At 33.3% G+C, this 21667-nt stretch overlaps 2 protein-coding genes across 5 annotated transcripts in view; both read right to left on the minus strand.

Moving 5' to 3' along the window:
• Nucleotides 1-1003: 1003 nt before the first annotated feature.
• Nucleotides 1004-3979, minus strand: LOC131531191 (uncharacterized). The gene is made up of 2 exons (XM_058761780.1): nt 3408-3979; nt 1004-1722 (listed from the first exon to the last, which is right to left on the minus strand). The coding sequence occupies exons 1-2, from the start codon at nt 3876-3878 to the stop codon at nt 1555-1557; spliced, it is 639 nt and encodes a 212-aa protein (XP_058617763.1). The 5' UTR covers nt 3879-3979; the 3' UTR covers nt 1004-1554.
• Nucleotides 3980-4032: 53 nt separating this feature from the next.
• Nucleotides 4033-21667, minus strand: part of lrp1ba (low density lipoprotein receptor-related protein 1Ba) — a 306580-nt gene continuing 288945 nt past the window's right edge. For 3 of the 4 annotated variants that reach the window (XM_058759880.1, XM_058759882.1, XM_058759881.1), the window contains 10 exons: nt 21341-21466; nt 20233-20397; nt 16580-16741; nt 16118-16292; nt 14556-14660; nt 7467-7543; nt 6709-6799; nt 6377-6527; nt 5340-5447; nt 4033-5255 (listed from right to left, as the gene is read on the minus strand). In XM_058759880.1, the coding sequence (XP_058615863.1) occupies nt 5112-5255; nt 5340-5447; nt 6377-6527; nt 6709-6799; nt 7467-7543; nt 14556-14660; nt 16118-16292; nt 16580-16741; nt 20233-20397; nt 21341-21466 (1304 nt within the window). In that variant the 3' untranslated portion in view covers nt 4033-5111. Of the gene's footprint in view, nt 5256-5339; nt 5448-6376; nt 6528-6708; nt 6800-7466; nt 7544-9038; nt 9153-14555; nt 14661-16117; nt 16293-16579; nt 16742-20232; nt 20398-21340; nt 21467-21667 lie in introns of all 4 variants that reach the window. The other variant, XM_058759883.1, reaches the window with a different exon arrangement.

Below are 21667 nucleotides of genomic sequence, written 5' to 3' on the forward strand. Positions count from 1 at the left end.
AGGCGGACAGTAATTAAATACTTTTACTTGAGTACTGTACTTAAGTACACTTTTTGAGTATCTGTACTTTGCTTTAGTATTACTTTTTCTAGAAACTTATGACTTTAACTTCACACACTATATTTGAAAGACAAATATTGTACTTTTCGCCCCACTACATTTATATCAAGGTCCTCGAAGTAGAAAGTCGTTACTTGTTTAGTAGCTCTGAAAGTCAGTGGGTGATTTTTTTTTCTTCTTCTCCAGACAGCCTAGAAGTAATCACTCTTGTAGGGTTACGTGAAGTGATTTTCCAGCATTTTTGTGAACATTGACCAGTTGCAAATGTGATGTTAATTTACAACAATTAAATTGTTAAGAAGCTAATATTGAGGTATACATTAGACACAATATCGTCTGATTTTGCTAAATTGTGTAAATGAAAATATTACCTATAAAGCCATGGAAGAACTGTTGTGTGTCGACTTGAAGCAGCACTGTACAGAACGTTCTGTGTATGACATCAAAGTACTGCAAAAGCAATTAGACAGCATTTTTGAAATTTTTGTTTTGATGTCAAATAAGTCTTGCTGTTTTGCTTTTTAAGCAGTATTGCTGTTATACAGCTACAGTTGTGTTAATGGGTTTTAAAGCAGGTTTAATTTTTCTTATCAGTCTGTATTCATAGAAATTTCACCGTCGACTCGGTTCAAATGTGGATGAATGGCTACATCTACACACTGCCAGAGCTATGTGAGATCGCTACCATGCTGCGTTTGTGGGGGTGTTAATTTTTTTAATTTTTTTTTTATTAGGTTTTTAACATTCCAAAGAACAACAAGCTAGTCAGTGTACTCGGCAGGTGTAATGTAAGTATCGCAAGTATTACATAACAATACAAACAGTGCATTGACGTAAAAAAGGATATTTACTTACACAGATAGAGAGGAAATGTTGAATAAAGTAGTTTTTTTTTTTTTGCGTACAAAAAGTATTCTCGTAGCTTCATAACGTTGCGGTTGAACCACTGATGGCAGATTGACTATTCTGACTATTTCTTTCATACTTTCTGGGCCTTGACAGTGCAAATTGTTTGGCAGTCAATGGGACAGTCACAAACCACCCAGTTTTCATCCAAAATATCTTAAATTGTGTTCCGAAGACGAACAAAGCTTTTACGGGTTTGGAATGACATGGGGGAAGTGATTAATGACAAAATTTTCATTTTGGGGAGGAGTAACCCTTTAAGTAAAAATCGGTCTTTACAACTTTCACTTATAATGGAGTAATATCTGACCAGCAGTATATGTACAACTCAAGTAATGGAGTTGTGTACTTTGTCCACCTCTGATCTTAGCAGAAGTCCCTAACTAATGTTGTAGTCAATCCTCACAGGAATAATTATTACAGTACAATGCAGGAAACAGAAGTCAAACCTACACTAAACGCTAGCAATAAATGTTAAGAAGTAAAAATGGAAGAAAATAATAAATTAGTTAAAATGTACATTAAAATGAACATGACGAATTGCTATGCAAAGAAGGAGGAAAAGGAATGTATAGGCTAGTTAAGTGTTCAAACTGGTTGTTGCTGTACTTCCGCTTCTGAGCCGCTGAGAGATGTTTGTTGTGTTGGTTCATTGCGTTTATCCATTTGCTCCACTGTTCTCTTCTTACAGTCACTGTAAATGATGGCAGTCAAGATGGAAATGCAGAGGACCGACAGTAACGCTAAAGCTGAGAGCTATTAAAAATAATGAAAGATTATAATGGTGACAAGATGGAATAACAGTAGCCTACTGATAATCCTAAAACATGCCTTCTTTTCCACATATTTCTGCAATTAATAGCCTAGTGTTAACCATAGAGCATACAACCAACATTCAAACTTGCACATGGAAATCTTTTGCCCTCACGCAAAATTACTCAACGCTGAAATAACTGCCTTTCACACTCAAACTCATGCACAACAGTAAATGTGAGTAGTTAAGTAATTTTGTTGACAAGTAGCCTAGTTAAATAGTTTTGTTGATATCAAGTGATAAAAATCACTGTAGAGTACAGCCTTCATATTATAAGCTATTAGTTAATGAATTCAACTTAAGTCCCTTACAAAAGTTAGCCTATCCATGATTTTACTACAAAAACAAACCATGGTAACCACAAATTTTGATATGCTAACCATAGTAACTACACACTACAACATGGTAGCCTATACAGGTGCATCTCAATAAATTAGAATGTTGTGGAAAAGTTCATTTATTTCAGTAATTCAACTCAAATCGTGAAACTCGTGTATTAAATAAATTCAGTGCACACAGACTGAAGTAGTTTAAGTCTTTGGTTCTTTTAATTGTGATGATTTAGGCTCACATTTAACAAAAACCCACCAATTCACTATCTCAACAAATTAGAATACTTCATAAGACCAATAAAAAAAAAAAAACATTTTTAGTGAATTGTTGGCCTTCTGGAAAGTATATTCATTTACTTTATATGTACTCAATACTTGGTAGGGGCTCCTTTTGCTTTAATTACTGCCTCAATTCGGCATGGCATGGAGGTGATCAGTTTGTGGCACTGCTGAGGTGGTATGGAAGCCCAGGTTTCTTTGACAGTGGCCTTCAGCTCATCTGTATTGTTGGGTCTGGTGTCTCTCATTCTGTGCCTCTCCACTCTTCCTCCAGACTCTGGGACCTTGATTTCCAAATGAAATGCAAAATTTACTTTCATCTGAAAAGAGGACTTTGGACCACTGAGCAACAGTCCAGTTCTTTTTCTCCACAGCCCGGGTAAGACGCCTCTGACGACTCCTTGTGAAGCTCTCCCAAGTGTTTGAATCGGCTTTGCTTGACAGTATTCTCAAGCTTGCGGTCATCCCTGTTGCTTGTGCACCTTTTCCTACCCAAATTCTTCCTTCCAGTCAACTTTGCATTTAATATGCTTTGATACAGCATTCTATAAACAGCCACACCTTTCAGTAATGACCCTCTGTGACTTACCCTCTTTGTGGAGGGCGTCAATGTTCGTCTTCTGGATCATTGCCAAGTCAGCAGTCTTCCCCATTATTGTGGTTTCAAAGAACAAGAGATACCCAGAATTTATACTGTAGGGATGGTCATTTATTCAAACTCAAATGTAAATATTCTAATATTTTGAGATACTGATTTTTGACTTTCATGAGCTGTAAGCTCTAATCATCAAAATTAAAACCAAAAAAACTTTTGAAATGATTTACTTTACATGTAATGAATCTAAAATATATGAAAGTTTCACTTTTTGAAATAACTTACAAGAAAAAATGAACTTTTTCACGACATTCTAATTTATTGAGCTGCACCTGTAATACTAATAAAACTAATAAAATATCTGTGTCGTAAAATCATTGTAAAGTTTTTTTTTTTTTATAAAATGTGAACGTAGACTCACCCTTGAGTAGAAAGTGATTTTTTCGGTCAGTTCTCGTAGTTCTGTTTCGTTCACTCCAGCATCCCTCATTCCAGTGGGTTTGCACCATTTAATCTGGAGCTCTTCATCCAAGACGTAATCTCCTTCCCAGTGTGCCATGCCACACGCTACATATTTACCCTCAAACAACAACAGAAACATCCACAATGAAGGCGGAATCAGACTAAATAAAAAAAGCTCTGCGACATTCTGCGATTTACATCTGCAAGGCCTTCTCATGAACATCATCACAGTCAGTGCCAGAAGAGCAGGTCCAAGAAAGATGAAGCTGATCAATATCATGTTAAGGCCTGGGGTACATGGGCATGAAAATTCCTGATCCATTAACAGTTCCAGTCCGATTAATAAAACGGTGAATGGCAACGTGCGAAATTTTGGAGTTTTTCTGAGCTGTTTTTCCAGGTTGTTTGCAAATTGCTCTGGTAACGACATCTTCACCAATCTCCTGAAATGGAAATTATAGTGGACCTGTTAAACAAGGAAGAATTCTACACGCAACATGAATAAGCCATTGTTCTTATACATTTAGGTATGCAAATAAGTTACACAACAGTGCAGGCCTATATTTCAATAACAACTAAACGCATTGAAAATGGCAAGAAAACCCATTTTATTTCGTAGTTCTTGGTCCTAAATCACATAAGGTGTATCTATATGTATTTAAACGATAAATGTCCTTCATTTCCCCTTATACAACAGCAACCTGTACGATTGCACAGTGCAATATCAAGCTAGTTTATTTTATAATTATAAAACACTTCAACCCAAAGTGAAGACGGACCAATATACTGTGTACATCGTTTTGTATAAAAGTTCTACATTTAATACATTTCCATAAAATACAAGCAAACCGGACGTACAAATCAACTATAAAATTATAAAACTTTTTTCTCCTCCTCTAGTTGTGTACATTTACACAGAGAATGTGTTTTTTCATCAAACATGGCATTACAAGAGTCCCGCGTGTGTCGTTTCACCAGTGAGTGAAAGTGAGTCTATAATGTGACAAAATCCATTTCCAGTCCTTTTAAGTGCTTAAAGACATTTGCGATATGAAAATGAAATAACATGTTTTTCAAGTTGTACAGTTGCAAAAACCATCGTGGGTTGGTTTGACTGCATATTTGAAGCGCCTGGAAACACCGGTCAACTTAAAGATAAACATATGCGAGAAACATTAATGAGAGATATCAAAAATAAAATCTGTGATGAGCACATGATGCATTTATTAAATAAGTGTCTCTTTTTTTCCTAATACTGCTAAATGTAAGAGGCAACTTGGGAATATCTAGGCATTGGTGATTGTTTCACCAACAGGAAAACATATACATAGTGTGTAGGTAAATAAACCTATATAAAATTCTCTTTAAATGTATATAAAGCCTTTTAAGATTGAGCAGCTTTGTCCGTTTCATTTTTTTCGTATTCGTGTAGTGCATTTACAAAGTCACAAAGCAAAGAAAAACACTGCATTTGTCATTTATAAAAAGATATTTTGGTTGCAACAGAAAGAAATTAAAACGAAAACCGGCACATATACAGTATGTGGGACGCAAAGTGAGATGATTTAACCTGACTGGACATAAAAAGTTAATTTTTTTTATACATTTTATACAGATCTTTATAAAATAAAACAAAAACAAAGCAGGCTGTGGAAAAGCTAGGTTACGCCGCCGTTTCTCGAATCGTCGTTTCCAGTCTCTTTGGGAGTAAATCGCGTCTCATGTCGAGGTTGATGACTGGTTTTCGACAGTGCTGTCCGTCATGGTATGTCATCTTTGAATAGATGGGGTCTGAATAGTTCATGGCCTGGAAAAATACAATGATGTTTTAGTTTGGTTTATTTTCTTAATAATCATAAAATGCATCGTATTAAAGAGTTCTGGAATCCACCTGTCCTGGAATGAGTTCCTTTGGAACGTTCTGGATGGGTAAAGTGTGTGCAGTCATTGGGCGTGCGGGGGGTAAATTGCGTAGGTCGCTTGACTTCACACACCAGCCCTGAAAAACAAAGCAAAACCGTTAAAAACATTGTATATTTAAACAGACTTGCAGATTAAAACCATAAAATAGACTAAATAATTTGGGGAATTCTGGTTGGAACCCAAATTACATATAAAGCCAGAGTTTAAAACTAAATTGCAGCAATTCTCTTCTACTTTTGTGAACTCAATTGATTTGAGGGAAAGAAATCGGTCCCGTGAGACTAAATGTCCTTGCGGGACGTTGGATAAATAAAAGAGAACAAAGAAAATATTCTGTTTTACTAAACCAAGCAAAACACATAGAGACTTTACACAGATAGAAACCTTGTCACACCATATGGAACACTTCAGGACATTTTTGGATAGTGAATATGAACAATCTCATGATTTTTGGTTATGCTAAATTTGTTATTTTTATTCGTTTGAATGTGGAAAAATCAGGGCTATTTTCGTTAACTTTTAAAAAACACCATTTCATTACTTAAATATTAACTAAAAATAAGATATATAAAAGTAAACTTATTTCAGCTATTTTCATTTTACATTTTCGCTTAAAGTTAACGTAGATAACTTAAATAACTAAAACTAAAATCTTTCTAGATGCATTAAAACTAAAACTAATGAAATGACAAAAAAAAAAACCTTTATAAATTACCAGCAGAACGAATTTATGAAAAATTGTTTGTTGAACTATTCTTACATAAATTGCCATTTTGAACTTATCACGAATTAATGTGGGAATTGTTTTATGAATAATTTACACCAACTTTCACGAAAAACAACTGTCATTTCGCAAATTTTGACACATGGTCATTCACAATTAGATTAGCTAAAAAAAAGTTTCAAGACCAACAGATTATGTAATTTACGTCAAACCCACTTAGAGTACGTCAATTTAATCCATAAAGTGATGTTAAGTACTTACAGTTCCTACTCGTTTAGTACCTTATGAGGGTCAAGGGTGAAGCTGGGGTGAAGAAAGCTTCCCACATCTACGTGATTGTCGTGGTCAACTTCGTACATGTTATAGGACGGATTCCCGATCTCCACGTTCAAGCCACCATTCGCCATGGGCTGCCGCTGAACCTGCTTACCTCTGTGAAGAGATAAATGTGTATTATCTTTGTATAGTTTTCACAGGAGTATTTAGCACACCAGTTAAACGCTGAAGCACAGCTGGCTTACGAGATTTTCTACAGCATTATCAATAAATCAGATGTGTAATGTTCTGATTAGACATCTAATCCAGCTAATTACAGATTTGTTTATGTGTTTACCTTCGACATCTTTTGCAAATAAGGAGGCCCACTGCAACAGCGGCGATAATGCATACAAGAAGAACTAGAGGCACTATTATGGCAATACTTCCTGAAAATAAAAAAAGGTAAGAACAGAAAAAATAAATAAATAAGTTACATGCACTTTACACGGAAGTGATATGAGTGCAAATGCACCTATTTTGTATACATTATATATTTAGTGATACATAATGATAAGAGCCAGGGGGTGAAAACTTTTGAACAGAATAAAGATATGTACATTTGTACTGCCCTTCAGAAGCTACAGGAGATACTTATATTTTTCTCATATTACCACGATTTTCAAATTTCGAAAGTTTTCACACCCTTGATGCTAATGGCTAATCTCTCTTCGCTAACACGTCTAAAATGCCAACTCTTCAACAGTCTGAAACTGTTTGACTGGCGATTAGGGGAAAGTTCATCACTACAAACTCAGACAGAAGAGAAGAATAGTGTTTTCTCTCCTGACTGACTAATGTCAAATTAAGGAATTACACCATTTAAACATACTTTGTTTTGGCCAAATTCTAATTTGCTTAAATAAGGCAATCCCAGAATGCATTGCGATGATCATACAAAATGGTGGACAATATGGGAAATGCTGAGTATAAAATAATTAAATAATCAGAGCGATCTAATTACAAACAACATTTCACCCAATATTCATGGCATTACATATATTTTTTGGTATATTTGTGCCAAGTTTCACAAGTATGTGTGTTTGTGACACTCACTCCCGCTAAAGTTTTCGGAGCGGTTGGTCTTGGTCGCGGGTCTTTCGCACTGTGTTCCTGACCAGTTTGCAGAGCACCTGTAAACAGAGAAACAGAAACAAATATCACAGCTGATAAAATTGACAATGCATTGACTTCTTCAAATCAGCATTTGATTAGATTTATACAAAATAACAGTTTTAATTTACCCCTTATACCTCAATAATTAGGTTTTTCTCTCTGGGTTTCCTTTATTCATTATTATGGTATCATTTGTTATAATAATTTTGGTTTTGACAAGCAAGTTTTAATGATACACACAGTGTAAATCACAGGAGGTGGTGTAAAATCCAGCCCAAGGGATGCATTGTTTTTACTTGAGACACATGCAAAGTGTGTGTTTGTGTGACAAGGGACTTCCTGGATCCAAACTGCATGCAGTCCACAGCAGAACTGCAGGGATGTGAGAGATTATGGGCTTATGAGAGATGGTGGCGTGAATGAAACTGTTTGAAAACTATATTTAATCAAACTTCCTGTGGATAGGGATTCTGTTTCCTGCAGGAGGATGCACATGATGCACTGCTGTCTGAAGGAGGTGACAGAACATCTAGAAGAAACAGATCGTGGAGGGAACATCCTTCTAGATAAAATTATTCTGCTGGATAAAACTAAATGCTTGTATCTATCTATCTATCTATCAAAATTATTTGTGTGATGTGTGTATATATGCTCATAGCATATTTTATTAATTTCACATTTTATTTTGATATGATATGATATATATATATATATATATATATATATATATATATGCTGTTATGCAATATCATTTTATTTGTTAGACATAATAATGCCATAACTTTATAAACTAACTATTTTAAGGGGAGGATACAGACATTTTTCAACATTGAAATATAGCAGGTTTTCATGCTGGGTCAATTTTATGTTATATATTAGTTTATAAAACACATCTAATAGTCTTCACAAACAAACAAATAAATAAATAAACAACAATAAACAATAAATAAATAAATACATTTATTTATTTATTTTTGCGAGGAAAAAAGTCATGACACACCAGTGTACCATATTTGTGAAATGTGCCCTGTTTAAACATAAGCAACATTTTAAAAAATAAACGAAAAGCTGAAAAACATGTAAAATAAGGAAAAACAAAGAAGAGCAGCAAAATGGAAAGAGAACAAATAAAGGAAATTATGAATTTTTCAACAAAAGTAGATGATAAATAATGGATACTAGAAGAGCAATCAAAGACAGGTTGTCCTCAGCATATGCAGAACTATAACCACTAATACATATTCAAAAACACCAGTCATGATAAACATACAAATGAAGCAAACACTGAGAAACGCACACCTACAGCATGGTGCGGAGAAATGGCGGCGTGTGTCCGGAAAAGCGGAGTGCAATGCGAAATGTGAAACGTGCTCTTGGAAGCTGTGCGCGTTGGTTTGCGATGTTTGTGCGTGTTCATTCCACGAACAGCCCAGACGCATGCTGACCGTGGCGGATGGGATTGTGGGAATGTTCTGGAATGTTTTGGAAACTGAATGAACTAGGAAGACCTACTTGCAGCGAGGTTTGTTATAGGCGGTGAGGGAACAAACGCCCTGGTTCTGACAGTAGTGATCGCACGGGTTAGCTCTCTCGTCACACCTCGGGCTTTTAAACTCGGACGGGCAACTGAGGAGAACGCAACGAGACCAGAGGAGAGACGTGAGCACAACACAACAGAAACAAGACCCGAAATACACTCAAACTATATACTCAACATACTCAAAACACCCGGAGGCTGTAATGGCCTTCTGTATAAGGCTGGGAGATGTGAACATTAAAATTAATAATGAATATTGTTCAGCAGTTTCACAAACATTAGGGTGAATTTCATGAAACCTCTTAAGAACATGCCTGGGTAATAGTTCATATATGAAATTCTATGCTGCATAAAGCAAATAAATCCTGCTTTTAGGACTATTCAAATATTTTGCTTTGTGACATTTTCATGACAATAACTGCAATACAAAAATTTTAAATTAATTAAATAATCTCATTATCATTACCGTAATGCAAAACAAATCTCATCAATAAATCTCATTCTTGTTACAATGAATGAATGAATGATCTAATGTTTAGTATCAAAATACAAAAATAAATAAATAAAATCCTCTCATTTGCATGACCATAATGCAAAATGAATCAATTTAATTCTCATTACAAACAAACAATCTATTTTTCATATCATAACGCAAAATATTTTATAAAAAATTGAATTTTCATGACAAAAATGCTAAATAAATAAATAAATCTCATTCCCATTGAAACAAACAAACAAACAAATTACCATTATTATAAAATGCAAAAAGTAAAAAATATCATTCTCATTACCGTAATAAATAAATAAATTTATAAATTTTTGTACTGCAAAAACAAATAATAAAATAAAATACATTTTATAAAATAAAATACATTTAACATAAATCCTCATGTAAAAAACAAAACAAAAAACATTTTCATTACTGTAAAGTAAAATAAATGAAAATAAAATATTATCATTCTTATTGCATTTACACAACCAATCAATCTCATGAATGCGAGGCAAAATGAATGAAAAATAAATTATCACTCATTATATTCATGAAAGAAAAATAAAATATTCTCATCACCATAATGCACAATAAATTAACAAAAATAAATAAATCAGTAAATAAAAACCTAAAATAAATAGTCTAAATCCCATTATTGTAATGCATTTAATGTAAATTATAAGATTTTGTTTCATACTGATGTCAATCACCGCTGACAACAATGGGAGTAAAAAAATAAATAAATAAAAAAAATAATAAAAAGTCAAATGTTACATGCTTTGATTCATTGCAGTAATGAGAATTTGGGGAGAAAGTCACATTGCAAAAAATCCACAATGTCAATTATCAGCTGTCATACTGCTTTATAAAACAAACCAGCTACTATGGGCCTGCTTACAACACAAAGCAAATCTACCAATTTGAACTCAAAGCTCAAAGCACATCTTCTATGATCAAAATGAAAGTCTACTTTTTGAGTCATGCAATCCACAAACTTGCTGGACACACAAGTCCTTTGTTCGAATTTAACACAAAACTCTATCAGTATCTCCAGCTGCCTTCATCTACTAAGATCCACTAAAGCAAGCTCCAGTGAAGCACTGCTTAATAAGATAATGAAATCGAGAACAGACAAACAAAAGAGTCTTTGATGGGGTGATTTGAAATCAAGCAGGTCTATATAAGCAGGACACACTCAGTTTTCCAGGTAATCTCTGAATGTCTAGCCACTATCATTACCAACCCTTCACCTTCAGCGACCAAAGAAAAACACAAGATTGAATCATCTGAATGCAAATTGATTCGCCCCTGAAGGGCACAATGGCTTTATCAGAGCATCAATGGCGACGAGAAATGGGAAAAAGAAGCGGAAACGAAGACCAGGTGTCATGGTTAAAGCCAACAAAGGATTTGTGTCCATCTTCAGGAAGATTTTCTTCAAGAACACGTAAAGGAAGAGAATTTGAGATACTTTTTTTTTTTTTTTTTTAACATTTAGAGGGTGATTCATACTTTTATGAATACTTATTCTACTTGGAAGGGCTGATGTTTGGCATCCCATTCATTTTCACTGGTTTTATCCATTCAGGCTGATTTACTTCAGGGAAAATAATGATTTTATTTTGTCCTCTGAATGTTTTTGAGGGAGCACCATCTCCTGTTCCTCCAGCTAAAATGCCTTTGGCAAACAAGAAAAATGGAGGCAGGTAAAAAAATATATATATATATTAGTCTGGTAGGGTTTATTGTGTGTTGAAGAGGAAAGTAAAGACTCCATCAGTGAGGGATTCACAGCAGCCAGACAAAACTCAAATCATTTCTGAGAGATTCAGCAGCTGTACAATGGCTCAACAGTTTTGTGGCTTTCTTATACCATCCATCTGTCAATTTCTTTCTTTCTTTTTTTTTTCTTTTACATTCAAAGGATAAAAGATTCAGTCATTTTATGTAAAAAGGATTTGAATGCGGCCGCTATTAGCGGAAAAATGGTTTCACTCTCTGTCCATTTCATTGTGGTCGGTTTCTCTCACTTGCTTAAAAGCGATTATTATATTCGCAATTCCATTTGGTGACACTAAAAACTATGTACTTAGCATTCCTCTTATAATATCAAGGTTTCATGCAGAATAAAATGTTGCAATTTACTTCTTTGTGACCTTTTTGCAACCTTTTCTTAAGCTTTAGAAAGAAACAGGGTGCTTTGCTACCATACCTTTAAGACTATAAGTAAATGAGCTCTGTTGTGATTGCCTAGCCATGTATGAGCTCGTCTTGGTGTGTTTTTGAGAAAACGAATCAGTTGATTCTGTTCACAAACTCCATTTTTAAGACAGTTGTATGGCGCATCTGCATTCTTAATTGAAGCTACAAAGCCTCACTTCCTGCTCATTGTAATTTCCTGGAAAATAGTAACTTTGTAGAAGAAGGGAAGTCATTAAGGTTTGCAATGAGATTTGGATGAAAGAACATTTTTTGAGTGTACTGTTCCTTTAAGGGATTTGTTGATAGAAATTATTTAATTTCTTCACTTTTATAAACTTTTTCCTTGCTAGAAATTTGGTGAAACAAGAAATAACATATTTAGCATTACACTTATAATGTCAAGGTTTCTTGCACCAAAATTTTGTAATTTAGTTTTTTTAGACCATTTTACAACAATAGCTGTATGACGCGTCTGCATTCTAAATTGAAGCTACCAAGCTTCACTTCCTGTTCTTTGTAATTTCCTGGAAAATACTAACTTAATTTCTCCTTGAGATTTTTTTTTTCTCCATGTGTCCTTGTTACGTGTATCTGTGTGACATTTATATTCTAAGCCCATAGGTGGCGTTGTGGGGAGATTCCCATTCTTCGAGAGTCACGTGACGTCAGCAAGGACTCCGGATAAAAGGCTGCGAGGCGACAATGGCGGTCTTGCTCTCTCTCTGTGGTTCCGCTTCCCATTGTTCTCGTTAGTGTCTCCCTCATCGTTTTTTATTACGCTTAGGTTTAACTTGTAAATTTGTGTTTGATATGTGATATTTTTCTTTCTACTTATCAGTAGCGGGTAGTGTATTTATTATTAGTTCACGTTTTGTTTATTTAGTCAGAACTGAGCGAGGGAAGCAGTTGCCCGGAAGACTCACCCGTTCTTATTTTTATTTCAGGAGACAGGTAAGAACTTTGTCCCGAGGACAGGTGTAGTTAGGAGTCTGTTTTCTTAGCTTTCCTACCCGTGAGTACTTTATTCTGAATGATTCTTTCTTTGTTAGTATCTAGTAGAGATGTTCATGTATCTTTGTGAACTGTGTATTATTTCTTGAATGTTTAAGTTGAACTCCGTAAAACTATTAAATAGAGGCGTCTTGAAATTCACATCAGGTGTTGTGATTCTTCAAATATGTTCGGCCTGTGTCCTTTCATTTTCATGTTGGAATTAACGAATTAACCTTAAACTGGTTATGGGCCATAACAGTCCTGCAGAAGTCATAAAGGTTTGCAATGAGGTTTGGATGAAATGAGATTGTAATTTTGGGGTGTACTGTCCCTTTAAGGGATTTTTCAATATAAATGAACTGGAAAGTAACCCTTTTTTTTTATTTCTTCACTTTTAGAGTCTTTTTCTCTCTAGAAATTTGGTGACACAAGAAATAACATCCTCAGCATTCCAAAAAGTTGTAGTCTAGTTCTTTTAGACCACTTTCCAACCTTTTACTGAGTTTTTAACTTCCTGTTCATTGTAATTTCCTGGAAAATAGTAATTTAATTTCTCCTTAAGAATATATATATATTTTTTTTTTTCGTGTGTTCTGCAGAAGAAATTAAGTCAAAAACAATTGCAATGAGATTTGGATGAAATTAAATTAAAATTTTTGGGTGTACTGTCCCTTTAAGGCATTTTTCGATATTAATTAACTAGAAAGTAATTCATTTATTTATTTATTTTTAATTTCTTCACTTCCATAGTCTCTTTCTCTCTAGAAATTTGGTGACACAAGCAATAACAAACTTAGCATTCCATTAATAATGTTAAGGTTTCTTGTACTGAAACTGTTGTAATTTAATTCTTTATACTATTTACCAAACTTTTAAAAAAGAAATAGGCTGTTTTGGTACTGTACCTTTAAAAGTACATGTAAATTAGCTCTGTTATGATTGGCTAACTGTTTATGAACTCGTGTTGGTGCGTTTGTGAGAAAAGTAGCAAAGACTGATTTCATGAATAGATCATTCTTTTAGATCAATGAATCAGTTGATTCAGTTCGCAAACCCATCTGAATGATTCATTTATAAACCTGGATGACTCACTGATCTTTACAGAGCGTTTAATGACTTCTCACACAAAATGATTGTCTGGCTTTAGATCTCTAAGAACATAGTGAATAAGTTCTATGAACCGTTTTTACAATACTTTAATTGCACATCTGCATCCTTTATTGAAGCTATAAAGCTTCACTTCCTGTTCATTTTAATTTCCTGCAAAATAGTGACTTAATTTCTTCTATAGACTACTACTTATTTTGTGTGTTCTGAAGAAGAAAGTAAGTTATACATGTTTAGAAATGAGATTTGGATGAAATGATATTTAAATTTTTGGGTGAACTGTCTCTTTAAGGCCTTTTCTCTCTAGAACTGTCCCTTTAAGAGCTTAAATGAATTAGAAAGCAGAATCACTTCTGTTTCTTCAGTTTTACAGTTTTCTTCTCAGTCTTTTTGTGTTTTATTCCCGTGCTTGTTTTTTTCCACTGGAGTCTCTCATTGGTTTCTCTGCCTCTCTCTAACATACAAATATAGAGGTTGATATAAGTGGCAGATTATGGACCCCTGCTATGATAATTCACTCTTCTGCTATAATACTGCCTCTCTCCTGTTCACCTTTACAAAACATTCATCCTCCCAAGTCAGATGAGCAGAAAAAAAAAATCCTATTAAAGTGGTTGCCGGAGGGAGCAATTTAAAAGGAATGAATCTAAATAACGGCAGGCAATTTGTTGCTGTAGAAAGCTATTAAGAAATTACTCACTGACAGAACGGCAGGCCCGTCTCGGAGTCGAGGTGGCAGGTTCCGCCGTTATAACAGTATCCGTCACACAACTGACAGCTGGCTGCGATTCTGCCGTTCGTACAGCTGCGAACACACGTGATCAACAACAGCGATGAATTTCAATGTAAATTTTGTCTTTTCATCTTGATATGATATGATTAAATCATCAATCATATGAATTGATCCAAAAATTGAGTTTATACGCAGAAAAAAAAAAAAAAAATTTAAATATACTGTTAAATATACTAAACATACACATATATAGAATGAATATACATGTATTAATTATATGACAATTGTATATGATAAAATATTTATATACAAACAATATAAAATAATAGAATATTTGTACAATTTTACTTATATTTGTAAAAATGAGTTACTAATTATTAAAATTATTAGTAAAATACTTGGAAAAAAGCCTGCACAATAAAAATCAAAAGTCACAAGCGAGATGAAAGCAGTGTAAGCAATTTACTGAAAAAAACAAGGCAAACATTTCGGTCACATTTTCAAAGCCAAGCTAACAATGTTGGAACTGGGAGCCATCGTGATTTACAAAATCATATTAATTAAAATTATTAGTAAAATATAATTATAATATATTGTATTATTATATAATATAATAATTTTTATTATAATTAGAATTTCAATAATATTTTATATGTATATAATATGAAATGTTACAAATAATATAACATATTTTATGTCTATTTAAATAAAATATGTATAGGATATTATAATAAAAATATTAGTAAAATACTTGGAAAAAAGCCTGCACAATAAAAATCAAAAGTCATAAGCGAGATGAAAGCAGTGTAAGCAATTTACTGAAAAACACAAGGCAAACGTTTAGTATACAAAAAATATGTATAGGATATTATAATAAAAATGCATACACAACATTTTATTTTATGTCTATTTAAAACATAAAATATAGGGGGTATAACATATGTGTTGGATATTTGTACTCTTATATTATACAATAATATAAAATTATATATTTTTTACACTTATTTTATATTTGTACTATTACATTATACAATAATATAAAATTGTACATTTTATTTTTACTAGTGCTGTCAAACGATTAATCACGATTAATTGCAACCAAAAAGTTTGTGTTTACATAATATGTGTGTCTACCACATATATTTATTATGTATATATAAAGACACACACATACAATATATATTGTGAAAATATTTACATGTACTGTATATATTTATATTCATATAGTTTATATTATATATATATATATATATATAAATATATTTAATACATAAACATAACATATATTTCTTAAATATATACTGTGCATGCAAGTGTGTGCATTTATATATATACATTATAAATATACATAGTACACACACAGATACATTATGCAAACAAAAACTTTTGTTTTTGATGAAGTTAATCACGATTAATCGTTTGACAGCACTAATTTTCACACTTATTTTATATTTACATTTAGATATATTGCATAATATTATATAATGAATTAGTGCTAAACTGCTAATGCCACTTTACTGAATACACACTTGCAGGCGACGTCTCCAGTCTCTTCGTCTACGATACACGGGGCCCCTCGGCAGCGAATACACCGGTCCATCTCGCATTTCGGCCCCTCGTAGCGGGTGGGACACACACACTCCACATGTCCCGAGCCGGACAGTGTGCAGCCTTTGGAGTTCACACAATAATGGTGACAAATATCTGCCATCAGACAGAGAGAAAGACGATTATTATGACTGATATGAAGCAATGTATGCTAACTTCCTGTCATAACTTACCTCTTCTTCACAGCAACTAAAATGTTTAGATTTCAAGTGCTATAAGTGTCGAAACAGCGATTCTCACAAAGTTTGACTAAGATAACAGTGTGATACTCTGCATAAGCAGCTGACTGAACAGGCCTTCGACGCCTAAATAGTGCACTAGATATCAGAACTGAGCTAATGAATGCAAAAAAAAGTTGGTTCATGAAACAGACTGGTACTCACGGTGTAGACAGCGTTCTCCGGTGTATTCTGCCAGACAGTGGCACACAGGTTGGTTCCCCAGGGTCATGTCACAGGTGCCTCCGTTCAGACAGTAACCATCACAAACACGCTTCTCACACAGAGGACCAGTGAAACCCAGAGCGCAGCGACACGTGGGCTTTCCTGTAAAACATACACATTCATTTAGTGACTCTAAGCATGGCTGGATCATTTTTATGCAATACTGATTTTAATTTAATTTTATTATTATTATTTTATTTTTTCAATTTAACTATTTGCCCTGCTCATGATAACCGTTTATTTTATTTTATTTTTTTATTTAACTTGACCTGAATATATTTGCCCTGCTCATGATAAACTGAGAAAGTCATAACTGAAAATATGTAGGACCCAAAAATATGACAAATATTGTGTTGTTACTGTTAAGTAGAATTATAAAAAAAAAAATGTGTAAATTAAAATAAAGCTGAAAGAAAATACTAGGTTGAAATCTTAAATAAAAACAGAAAAAGATATAAATAAAATAAAATACTAAAATATAAAACAAAGTGCATAATGAAAAATAAATTGATGCTAAATAGAAATATATATTTAAAAAGACACACTAAAAATATCAAAAGCACATAAAATTACTAAACTTAAAATAAAATAAAAAATAAATTAAAGCTAAATAAAAACATTTAAAAGTTATAAAAACAACAAAAGCAACAATTACTAAAACAAACTAAAATTAAAATGAAACTGAAACTCTAAAAAAAAAACTAAATAAAAATAAATGCAAAATTAAAAATAGTAATACAAATAAAACGTGCATAATGAAAAATAAATTAAAACTAAATATAATTTTAAAAACTAATACACAATAAAATAACAAAAGCACATAAAATTACTAAAACTTAAACTAAAATGAAAAGAATAATAAATTAAAGCTAAACAGAAATATTAAAAACAACAAAAGCAACACAATAAATAAAAATGCAAAACAAAAAAAATTAAAATACATTTTTATAATAGTATGTAAATAATACTGCAATAACAATTTCTTTAAAAGAAAAATTAAAAATCTTACTGACCATAAACGGTAATGTATATGCGATATAATTCACTTTTTTTAGTAGTGTTTCAGTGAAGAACATTCTTGTGACAAAATAGTAGAAACAGGTCAGAAAATGATATAAAGCTCACCAGAAATATTTACAAAAAGCAATAATTCCAATAAAAAACCATAACCCTAACTCATAACAACTGCTAAAACTTAAATTAAAATGAAACCTGAAAATATAAAAATAAAAACTAATTCAAAATAACACTGCCTGTGAGGGAATAAAATGAACAGGCACTTACTGACAACAAAAAAACAAAACAAAAAACAAATAAAAAACAGTAACAATAACATCCTTGATAGTACAGTACTTCATTTGCAGGCTAATACTGCAAATCACAGTTATCTATGCTAGTCTTTGCTTTCTTAGCCAACAGAATATGATTATTTGAGTGTTCTAGCAGGGATTTGTGTGACAGTACATCTGTTGGGCATTGATTTCACACGTTCAACACACACTCAAAGCCAAGGGATCTTCATCCTACTGTTGGTGGTCCATCTGCCAGCTGGTGCGAATGACAGTTTTAACGCAAAGACGCCAACAGAAACAATTCCGGACTGTTTCTCAGACATTAACGCGCTCCAAATGATTTCCATCCAGACTTTGGTTCCTGCCAAAATATCCTTCAAAATAAAAAGTCTAAACAGGGAGTGATTTGCACAACACCTTCCTGAAGCTTTCACACTGATATATTTTTCGTAGAGGTTATGATAACAAATGGGCAAAGGAATATCTGGTGTCTTCTCATGTGCTTGAACAGCCAATAACAAACAGACAGTGAGTGAACATGACGCTGCACTTTTGGGAAACAGGCTGTCAGCAGTTGGCGTACATGCGTCAGGGGAATTTCAATAACGTTCGTTAGCTGGAACAATTACCAACTATTTAATTACCTGTCCAAAACCCCGACGTCCATGTGTATGCAGTCTTTCAGTCAGGTATGTTAAAGGAATAGTTCACCCAAGAATGAAAATTCTGTCATTAATTACTCACTCTCATGTCGTTCCAAACCCGTAAGACCTCAGTTTATCTTCGGAACACAAATTAAGATATTTTTGATGAAATCCGAGAACTTTCTGAGCCTGCATAGACTGCAATGCAACTGACAAATTCAAGGCCCAGAAAGGTAGTAAATACATTGTTAAAATGATCCATGTGACATCAGTGATTCGACCATAATTTTATGAAGCTCAAAAAAAAAGAAAACAAAAAAGTCTTTATTCAGCAATTTCTTCTCTTCTCTGTCAGTCTTTGGCGCACATAATAATTAATGAGTAATTAAAGTGTAATTAATGACAGAATTTAAATTTTTGGGTGAACTATCCCTTTAAGGAATGGAAAATCTGTCATTATTTGCCCACAGTCATCATGTTCCAGACCAATTTCTTTTTTACATAGAACAAAAAAGGAGACATTTAGCTGTATGCTCATGCTGCTCTTTTCCATATGAACATTATATATTTTTATTTGTATATGTATATATATTTATTTTATATATTAATTTAATTATAATATTATTATTATACAATATTAAAATTGTTTAATTATAATATTCTTTTATTTATAATTTAAATTAAAATACCAATACTATTATTTAATAAAATGATCATATGTATTTGCAGTGAGAACTATATAAATGTATTTATAATAATACCTAAAAAAAAAAAAAAATCCCATACCATTTTAAGTTCTAAAAATCAGTGGTTGGCATTAGCTTCAGAAGACTTGTAATATAGCATACAAGTCAAATTAGCCACTTCAATTAATTTTTTGAGCCAACAACAGGTCACCATTTACTTTCATTATATGTAAAAGAGCAGCGTGAACATTCTGCTAAAGTTCTCTTTTTTGTGTTTCACACAGAAAAGAATGTCATACGTTTTTGGAATGACATCAAAGTAAATGATGACAGAATTGTCACGTTTGTGGTTTATTTCTTGAGAAAAAGCTATTACGGAGTTTAACATCTATAAGAACAATGCCCACCTTAAGCAAATCAGGGTTAATTTGGTGCTTGTAATATGAAACCTCACAATATGCTTGCTTGTTTATCATTTCACACTATTCAGATAACTCAGGATGACCTGAAACAACCCAAGGCATCACAGGTGCTGTATATTTCTGCTGCATTTCTTCACTGAACAGACAAAGCAAAAAGACTGAGAAATCCCTCCTGAATCAGATGTCTGCCTGTAGCCTACTTTGAATTCTGAGAGCAGACGAGGGGCACCAAGAAAACCATGTTTGTACCTGATCGTTTTGTGAACGTTTCTGCACAATACAAGATTCTGATCATAAAATATTAATTGTTACATTTTAAAACAAAACTAGAGAAAACCTGAAACAATTCAATATTTATGTGTAGAATAGTTGTTTTTGTGTGTGTGTGTCAATTTCGCAACAAATAATAATTTTGCAAAGAAAGTTTTTTCTCTAAATAGCTAGTGTACTTGTTTACCATAAAATGAAGGTGAAACATGAGTAGAAAGGAGGCACAAAAATATTCACAATACAAACGATGTCCAGTTGCAGATAGGAAATAGCGCTCACCTAGTGGAGATCCTGTGCAAGTGCCTCCGTTGAGGCAGTAGTCCTTGCAATGGCTGATCTCACATCGTTCCCCAGAGTAATTCGGCCAGCAGAAGCAGCGCGATTCCCCTCGTTCATTGGTGATACAGCGACCTCCGTTCTCACAGGCCGGATGACAAAGATCTCCTAAAACATAAATCCTTTATTAAAGCTAATTATAATTAGTAAGGATATTATTATATGTATTTAGTTGCTTATAGAACCAGTATATAGGGAATATATATATCATATTAATATAAATTATACAAATAATATTGCATATTAATATAATATTCTCATAATAAATAATGTATATTAATTTGAAAAAGATGTAAAACATATTTAGTTCTGATTTCTGATGTGTTTTGATATTTGTCATATCGCAACTGATATACTATTAGCTCATCAAGATTCATGAAAAATAAAAATGCAGAAAGTTATTGCGATAACTGGGAATTTTTAGAATGACCTTTTTTTTAAATTGCATTTATTTATTTAATAATTTTTGTGTTGGGGGCTACATTTTATATTTATTTTGATTTTTCAATTATTTGATGCATGAAAATATGCATCTGCAAGTTACATTTTGATTTGAGATTTCTTTGATCAGTCTTAACATTTAATTTTTTTTGTATCAAAAATGTATAACTATGTTGTTATATACATTCTGTTTGTTTCTAACATGCAAGTTTTATATCTTGTTTTGCCTAATTTGTTGTATATTGATACATTTTAGAAAGTATAAATAAATAAACAGTCTATTAATGGTCCTAGGCTACATCTGACTCCCATTTCTAGGGTGCTCTAAGGTGGTTCAAAGATACAGAAGGCTCGCCTTAGCAAGCACCGTTAATCAAATAAGTCATCCACTCTGACTGAATCAATGCTAGCAACACACTCGCTGTCTTTTTTAGTACATAGGCTTCGGGTGTATTGCGTGTGTGGGCAAAGGGCCCAGAATAGTAAACACTTCAGTCAAAATCACTCAAGTGAAACATTTGAGTTTGACATGCCGGGGCCTCTCAGGGTCGCGCTGGCGCTCTGTTAGTGATGTAAGAGCATCCTGCTGAGCGCGTTTTGACAGATGTACCTGAGATGTTGGTGTCCGTGCAGGTCCTGTTCAGCAGAATTCTCCCCTCAGGACACACACATCTGGCCCCGCTGGGGTTCAGGAGGCAAAGGAAAGCGCAATTCATCTTTGCACATGGGTTGGACACTGAGAGAAAGAGAGAGAGAGAGAGAGAGAGGAAGAGAAGAGAAAATGAACATATAATGATATTTTTTTTCAAATGGTTCATTACGATAGATCATGTAGAGACAAAAATCTTTTGAAGCTGAAAATGTAAATAAAAGAAAATATTTAGTTAATACAAAAGTTAATACAAATAAACAAATAAACCAGTTAAAAATTGTGCAT

Source organism: Onychostoma macrolepis, chromosome 22 (assembly GCF_012432095.1).
Source record: "Onychostoma macrolepis isolate SWU-2019 chromosome 22, ASM1243209v1, whole genome shotgun sequence".
Taxonomy (NCBI): domain Eukaryota; kingdom Metazoa; phylum Chordata; class Actinopteri; order Cypriniformes; family Cyprinidae; genus Onychostoma; species Onychostoma macrolepis.

Bases quoted from the DNA above. Each gene is read 5' to 3' on its own strand.
- LOC131531191 (XM_058761780.1), bottom strand. From the start codon at position 3,878: ATGTCGTTACCAGAGCAATTTGCAAACAACCTGGAAAAACAGCTCAGA. The intron at 1,723-3,407 runs GTGAGTCTACGT...TATTTTTAATAG, and splicing joins AAATCACTTTCTACTCAAGG to CTCTCAGCTTTAGCGTTACT.